At 42.1% G+C, this 8335-nt stretch overlaps 1 protein-coding gene across 3 annotated transcripts in view; it reads right to left on the bottom strand.

The window, feature by feature from the left end:
- Window positions 1-3479: 3479 nt before the first annotated feature.
- LOC115195975 (contactin-associated protein-like 5) overlaps window positions 3480-8335 on the bottom strand; it is a 38001-nt gene continuing 33145 nt past the window's right edge. For 2 of the 3 annotated variants that reach the window (XM_029756375.1, XM_029756376.1), the window contains exons 19-23: window positions 7867-8127; window positions 7624-7757; window positions 7195-7498; window positions 5283-5345; window positions 3480-5058 (exon numbers count right to left, since the gene is read on the bottom strand). In XM_029756375.1, coding sequence (XP_029612235.1) covers window positions 4802-5058; window positions 5283-5345; window positions 7195-7498; window positions 7624-7757; window positions 7867-8127 — 1019 coding nt within the window. In that variant the 3' untranslated portion in view covers window positions 3480-4801. Of the gene's footprint in view, window positions 5059-5282; window positions 5346-7194; window positions 7499-7623; window positions 7758-7866; window positions 8128-8335 lie in introns of those variants that run through there. The other variant, XM_029756378.1, reaches the window with a different exon arrangement.

The raw sequence follows: 8335 nt of genomic DNA, 5'->3' as shown, positions 1-8335 counted from the left end.
CCAGTCCTAGTCTGGACAGCTAGGCAGTGTTAAGACATAAAAGAGTTCCTGACAGACTCGTAGAACTAAGCGGAATCTCTCCCTCTAAACTAGATAGAACAACTAAGTGTTATTACACATGGTTACCTTCTGTGACTGCTAGTTGAGTATTGTTCTAGCAGTCAGGGTAGGTGATCTGTAAACATAATGACTTTTTAATCACCCCCCTTCTTCAGTGGAACTGAAACTAATGTTGGTTGTCATGTCTGCCGATGCTAAACAAACCATTTCTAAGGAGGGCCAGATGGTGCTCAGTTGTATTGGCAATTACATGAATTACAAAGACAAACATTTACCTGTGGAATAGGCCTACATACTTAACAAAGATGAAAATGCCACTTGGCAGGTTCAATCACAAGTGTGTTTTAATCATTTCAATTGTCATTTTAAACTAAGTCAATTACCTACGTAATAAGTAGCCTACGGACTAGAATTGAAATCCAGTTCCGTATTTGACGCAGAAAAAAAGGCGGCATAATCACATCAACGTATTGATTGGCTAACTATGCAGTTCAGGCTGGGATGGGACAGTGTTGTGGGTTGTGTTGCGTTGCGTTGTGTTGCGTTGCGTTGCGGTGTGTGTGTGTGCGTGCGTGCGTGTGTGTGTGTGTGTGTGTGTGTGTGCATACATGTGTGTTGATGTGTGTGTTGCGGAGTTCCCCTTGTTGTTTCTTGCCTTTGTGGACATTCGACCGCAACACCGTCATTTCGTTTGACCTGTGCTTGATGAGAGCCTGACCACCGCTAGGCTGCCAGAGCATCGAGGTCTTGAGGGTAAACGTCACAGCTGAGAAAATACTGAGGAGGCTCGCTCCCTCCAGGGGAGAGTGGCTTGCAACGGTCTTCACCAGAATTGATTATGCAGTAAGTATGACCTACTTTGAAGATTGTCCGTTATCAAGCTGAAAAAATGACAAGATGTTCTGATTACTGATGATGGCACAGAGAAGAGGCTGTGATGGGGTAGTTAAGCGTTAGAAAAATATCTAGTCCTCTTTGTACCTGAGCAATTTCGAGACTGGTAATCAACATACTGTACGCGATGTGCCTCTTCACAGTCAATTTCTCTTGATTACTACCTTCAAAAGAGTCTTATTATGAAGTCATTATTTTTGCTCGAATTAGTTAGATGTTGTCAAAAACACCATACAGCTATAATTAAGATAGCTGTATAGTGTATAATTATAATTATTCATGATCTCTTCACACCCATGCACAGCCACGCACTAGGTTGAGATACACTTGCCTCTCCTAATGTTGTGGCTGGCTGGAAGTGCAAATATGCCATGACAAGCAATTTACTGCATGGAAGCGGTGAGAGACAGAGCAGAATATTATTATCCTCCCACACAGAGGCTCAACTTCCTAGCCTACCTTACAAATAAAGGTTTTCTTGTGTTTCCCTTTAGCAAATAGTCTTTGGTTCAAACAGCTACACCCATTGAAGCTCAAAGTACTTCCTTATCAATCTCTGTTCTCCATGAGCTATTTCAGGACCAGAGATGACACAGATAATTCCGACATTCCATCCCAAGTTTTAGAGTTAGCCCTTCGGTCCTTGGAAGAAATCTCAAACCCTCACCCAGGAGCCTGAAAGGTCCCACTGATCACTGTTATTGTCGTTTTTATTTGACAAGTCTCAAAGAAATTAGCCGCTCGCTAGGAAATTGATGTCATGTGGCTCTGGTGTGAAAGGAGTGTTAAGTGGCACAGCTACAGTAGCTGAATCTTAGGGATATTTTTCACGAGTGTCCCTGGAGAAAGATCTGAGGGTCCATGTTTCGCTACAGGCTGTGAGTGACAGCTGGTAATTTTGTTGGCCAAGTTGTTTATTCCTCTGACCCGACTGTCTGCTGCCCGCACCTTGACTTAAACGCTTTAGACATGTCTTATTTGTTTCCCGGTTATTTTTAGGTTTCATATCCTGTCTACAAGGTCGGCACATTCATCAATGCCCATTTTTTTTCTCTCCTTTTTTTGTCCGTTTTTTATACCCATTACATTCCACGTTAGACATTTCCTCATTCCGTAATATCACTCAAAGAGGCCAATGTATTCCGTTAGTTTGCAAATGGAAGTAGAATTGAAGTAGTCACATTTGCCCTTACCCTCATCAGTCTGTGGATAGGTAGATGGATAGATTGGAAGCTTATGGGAAAGGTTAACCTGGTGTAATGAGGGAGCGGAGGAGAGCAGGACAGAGATGGTGCGATGCATAATGGATGCTGGTTGCTGCATCATTACAGTCAAAGACTAAACGCCATGCTGTTCTCCTCTTTCACTCAGTCTAGCAACGGACTGAAAATGGCCTACTAACAAACTATGAATTCATAACTTTTACTGTGAAAAACACAATAAGTTCCTGACTGTAATAAATGTATGTAATAAACAAATGAATCCATTTTTGCAGTCATGATAATTTCTTTAGATAGTACCTAATCAGACAGGTGGAGAACTAGGGAAGACAAAGCTCTCAGGTAATATGGCATCGTCATCTTCACCATGTCTATCTCTGTAGCTGTCACAACAGCTAGAGGAAGACATATAGTCTCATTACCGGCATGTCCCAGCAGTACTCAGTCAACTATTCTATTATTTTCTCCTTCTGTAACCAACCTGAGGCTTATGTTGCTGGCTTTGTTGTTTCTCAACATCCAGACAAGATTTATTTGAACGCTTTCCTTTTGCTTGATAATAAGTTGAACTAGTTGGAGGTGCAAACTTTGCTTATGTGCAAATGCTTAGTATCACCTTTTGAGTATTGAACTAGCCTTCTTCTCCCACTGCATGCCATTTTATTTTGATAGGAGGAAAGAGAGGAGAACAACAGCAGTGAATGTGGACCAGAGTATAACAGCACAGTTTTGATTTTAAGATCAGCCCACAGCTTGTAATTGTATTATTAACTAGCTGAGGGCAGAGGAGAGGGTAATGGTCTACTTCATCACTCTGGGCTTCTAGAACCGCTTCTTCCCCAGTGATATATGATAACACCAGTCATTTAAATCATCCAACCAACCCGCTTTTCCCTAGTCTCCTAAAACTAAAGCTTGCCTTGAAGGCCAACAACAACAAAAAGAAACGAATGGTCGCATAAGAGCATTACTCATAAATATGCTCTTCCCGCACTTTCTAGGAGTTAGCTTTTTCTGGTTTGTGATAGTGTGGGGTCAATGATATTGTGGATAAATCACAATGTCAGACGTTGATAATAAATGTTTTTAAGACAATATGACAGATAAAAGTGTGTACTATGTACTGACCCAAGCTCAGATGGAAGAGGCAAAACAGATTTTGGAAAGCGAGATAAGAATAACACATTTCATATCAAATCACAACATATACTCTTATTCGCATGAAGCTGTAAAAATGTCTTTATTAAATATACATTTGGTTACAATATACCTGAAGAATTCTATAAAACAAATTCAAAATAAATACAATATTTAAATGAATCATATTCAATAATTGTGTCAGTGGTGTTTGTACATCTTTTACAATAAAATACTGTAGATAAATTACCTAATGCACTTGAAATAATATAACCAGGCAATAACAATCCTTTATCGTGCGTCTTTCATGACAGAAGATCATCCCCTGAATACATGTTTCCTTTGTATAGCAAGCTTGCTAAACAGATTTGTTGTACAATTTACTTGTTCTGTTGGTTTGCTAATTGTGCAAAATATAAAGCCTTGCCGTTTTACCAATGTAAGAGCAAGTAACATGGATTGTGGAGGAGACCGTAGCAAATTTGTACAATACTGTACTTCTCCGTTCAACAAAACTCACAACAACAACCAGGACAAGAGCTCTCCTGAGAATGAACCTACCTTTATACCCTAGATTCCCTCTGATTATCTTTTTCAGGTCTAGAGATAATTAATTTCAAAAGTTACTAGCACAATCACACAACGTTGTACTGTACTACATTTGTGACTTTCAGACATCTAGTATCCATTTACTGTACCACTCTTTGGTGATTCGTAAAAGCATAACATGTCGCAGGATGTTGGTGATGGTGGATGCAGAAAGAATAAAACGGTTATTGGCAGTGAGGGCGCAACAAACATACTGGGAACAGAAAAACCAATGTGTTCAGAGAACAAAAGGGCCAGCCACAAAGTCCTTGGCACATAGTCACAATGCTTTTCAGTGAGATTTGATCAGTGGTTTAGCCAGGGAGCAAGAACAGGTGCATTGCTTGCTCAGACCTTGCCTTGGCAGATGGTCGAACATCATTAATTAGTCATTATCACATTCAGAATCCACAAGTGAATACAAGTAAGTGAGTTAGAGTACCGGTGCCCAACCAACCCCAAATGAATAAATCCCTTTAATTGTACATTCAGAATGGAAGGCTATATAAAGCGGGCTTATAAAGTCACTGGGGTGGATCCGATTCGTTGAGGCTTTTTGTCTCCTGACTTTAGAGCAATGTAATATGAAGTAGATAAATAATAAATGTTCTCCAATTGTCATTGCTCATCAAAAGTGGTACAGCTCCCATGCTCCAATAAACAGCCTTTGAGCTATAAAACTGCGGCATGACTATCCTCCATTGGGTCATTCTTGTAGCCACACAGGGAATGGATCACCAATGATCACTGCTCCTAGAAAGCCCAGGAACAGTCAGGTGACTAATACTGGGTTTTGTGATGAATGGCTTCTCTACCGAGAAGGGACTGTCTGTATTTGAGGCCAGGCAGAACAGTGTGCGGAACAGGAGGCAGGGAATTGGGCAAAGAAGGCTATGGTGGCATCAGATGTAGTACTCCTTTCTTCTGTGACTCACAGAGCTGTGCAGGTCCAGGTCTAGATCCAAGACCAAGTCTACAGGATAGCTGGTCTCCAGGCCTGCAGGGTAGCTGTGTTCCGGGCTGTGTCTGGGATCCTTCTTCTGTGAAATGGAGGCCTTCTCCTGGGGGTGGGTGTGGGTGTGGCTGCAGCGGCGATACAGGAAACATGACGTCACGGCCACGGCACAGAGGGTGATGAGGAACACAGCTGTAATGAGAGCTGGGAAGAGAGAGCCAGAGACAGAGAACATTGTTTTTACTTTAAAGTTAATCATTCTGGGGGTTACTTGGTAAACATGAATATCCCAATCCTGTCTACTACGCCGAATGTAAAAAGTATCTGTTTCAGGGAGAATGACTGTACACTGACAGAAATTAAATAATTTGCAACATAATTTATAATGTGAAGAAACACAGATAACTGGGGATGTTCTTCTGGCTAACCTCCAATTACTGCTGAATCACTTCTTGTCTTCCTCAGTCGATCTACGCCCCTATTGACACCCTCTGAAGGATTTATTCCAGAAGAAAGGAAGCAAGCAAACAAAGGAGATGTCAGACATGACCTTCAATTATATTCGGTGGACGATGAAAGGCTACGTGGAATTTATAAAGGCATTTCAATCAATGAGTCATTTAATTTGGTTATTATGCCTGCTCATGTCAAAACCTAAAAAAGATAGGTCAAGTTAATGAGTCATTAAAGACCCACTCTGTAATATTTGCAGCTGTTACAACCCTTTGTATAATTTGGATTTACAGTGTATTCGGAAAGTACTCAGACATCTTCCCTTTTTCCACATTTTGTTTTACGTTACAGCCTTATTCTAAAATGTATTAAATCAATGTTTTCCCTCATCAATCTACACACATTACCCCATAATGACAAAGCAAAAACAGGTTTAGAATTTTTTACACATTTATTACAAATAAAAAACAGAGATACCTTATTTACATAAGTATTCAGACCATTTGCTATCAGACTCGAAATTGAGCTCAGGTAAATCCTGTCTCCATTGATCAACCTTGAGATGTTTCTAAAACTTGATTGGAGTCCACCTGTGGTAAATTCAGTTGATTGGACATGATTTGGAAAGGTACACATCTGTCTATATAAGGTCCCACAGTTGACAGTGCATGTCAGAGCAAAAACCAGGAATTGTCCGTAGAGCTCAGAGACAGGATTGTGTCGAGGCACAGATCTGAAGATGGGTGCCAACAAACTTCTGCCCCCAAGAAAACAGTGGCCTCCATCATTCATAAATGGAATAAGTTTGGAACCACCAAGACTCTTCCTAGAGCTGGCCGCCCAGCCAAACTGAGCAATCGGGGGAGAAGGGCCTAGGCCAGGGAGGTGACCAAGAACCCGATGGTCACTCTGACAGATTTCCAGAGTTCCTCTGTGGAAATGGGATAACCTTCCAGAAGGACAACCATCTCTGCAGAACTCCACCAATCAGGCCTTTATGGTAGTGTGGCCAGATGGAAGCCACTCCTCAGTAAAAGGCACATGACAGCCTGCTTGGAAAAAAAGGCACCTAAAGGACTCTTGGACCATGAGAAACAAGATTCTCTGGTCTGATGAAACCAAGATTGAACTCTTTGGCCTGAATGCCAAGCGTCACGTCTGGAGGAAACCTGGCACCATCCCTACAGTGAAGCATGGTGGTGGCAATATCATGCTGTGGGGATTTTTTTCAGCGGCAGGGATTGGGAGACTAGGATCGAGGGTAAGATGAACGGAGGAAAGTACAGAGAGATCCTTGATGAGAACCTGTCCAGAGAGCTCAGGACCTCAGACTGGGGTGAAGGTTCACCTTCCAACAGGACAACGACCCTAAGCACACAGCCAAGACAACACAGGAGTGGCTTCGGTACAAGTCTCTGAATGTCCTTGAGTGGCCCAGTCAGAGTTGAACCCGATCGAACATCTCTGGAGAGACCTGAAAATAGCTGTGCAGTGACACTCCCCATCCAACCTAACAGAGCTTGTGAGGATCTGCAGAGAAGAATGGGAGAAACTCCCAAATACAGGTGTGCCAAGCTTGTAGCATCATTCCCAAGAAGACCCAAGGCTGTGATTGCTGCCAAAGGTGATTCAACAAAGTACTGAGTAAAGGGTCTGAATATTGTATACATTTCTAAAAACCTGTTTTTGCTTTGCCATTATGGGGTATTGTGTGTAGATTGATGAGGGGGGGAAAAACGATTTCATCCTTCTTCGAATAAGGCTGTAATGTAACAAAATGTGGAACAACTCAATACTTTCCGAATGCACTGTATGCTAATAAAATGACATAAATAAAATCCATATTGTGAAGCCGAACATGATTCACATCAATGCTATTAAACTCACCAGATGCTGATTGTGAAGTTGTACTATCAGCCAAGGCTCCACAGTTCGATTCAACTAGATTGCCAAGAACATGGACCAATGAGCTTCCACGACTCAAAATGGCTGTCTTCAGTGGTGTCAAATGATTGAACTGGACAGACGACAGGCAGCCGATGAAACCCTTGGATCCTGCCCTAAGCACTTCCTCATCCAAACCAGCATGTCCTGCTGATGTACCTGTGACTTTACCTAAAGTCAGAGATCGTAGTGTGTTCATCTTCATGTCAGAAGAAAGGTTGTATTTTTGGTCGATGTCTTTGTCAATCTGGTTTAAGAAAAAAGCAAACATTTTCAAATACACTTGAACATGCCATCAAGGTGGGCTGACTGCCTATGCTGTAAGCATAATGATTTGCTAGGTTGAAATTGATTCAGATAGAGATCACTGACCTGGACATAAAGGTCTTTGCCTTCCCGGTGTACTTGGACACGGTGGAGCTGCCCATCGGCTAGGCTGGAGACTTTGGGAGTAAAGATCTCTGCTCTCTTCTCTCTGTTCAGACGGTACCAGATCTGCAGACTCCCTACAAAAGTTAAGGAAGTCTGAAAGTCAGAAAAGGCTTCTAATCTTACAATGTTGTTAAGAGATGAAGACAGAGAGAATAATGGATGGAGATAGCAAAAGATAGCTACCATTGTTAGCGAGGATGATAGCCAAGTACTGTTGATGATAGGTGCTGACACAGAGTAACATGGCAGGGGTGTGAGTCGTCAGATAGCTGAAGGCAACGTTTTCTCTGGACTCGCCGTTGTGGGCATAGATGGCTGAGGACTGGCTATGGATTGGCTGACTGCTAGATGACTGGCTACCTCTGTCTCTGTTGTGCATGACTGGAAAAGGCATCTGGAAGGTAAGGGTCACCGAGGAGCCACTCCCAAAGGACATTGACACTTCTGTTACAGGGATACAAACATGGATGTCGTTATTAGTGTAGAAGGCTCCTTTTCAGTAGTGCTGTTGATCTCAGACACTGATTCAGACAGCATTCGCAAAAACCGAGTAAGAACTAAAGGGATGCTTGAAAGAGTAAAACTCAAAGAAACATGGCTAGATCATCAATGGATCAAACAGAAGTCACAAATTTTCTGAGGTACCAAGTGC

The sequence above is a fragment of the Salmo trutta genome, chromosome 6 (genome assembly GCF_901001165.1).
Source record: "Salmo trutta chromosome 6, fSalTru1.1, whole genome shotgun sequence".
Lineage (NCBI taxonomy): Eukaryota > Metazoa > Chordata > Actinopteri > Salmoniformes > Salmonidae > Salmo > Salmo trutta.
The sequence above is the reverse complement of the archived record's forward strand: the minus strand, read 5'-3'. Positions and strand labels throughout refer to the sequence as shown.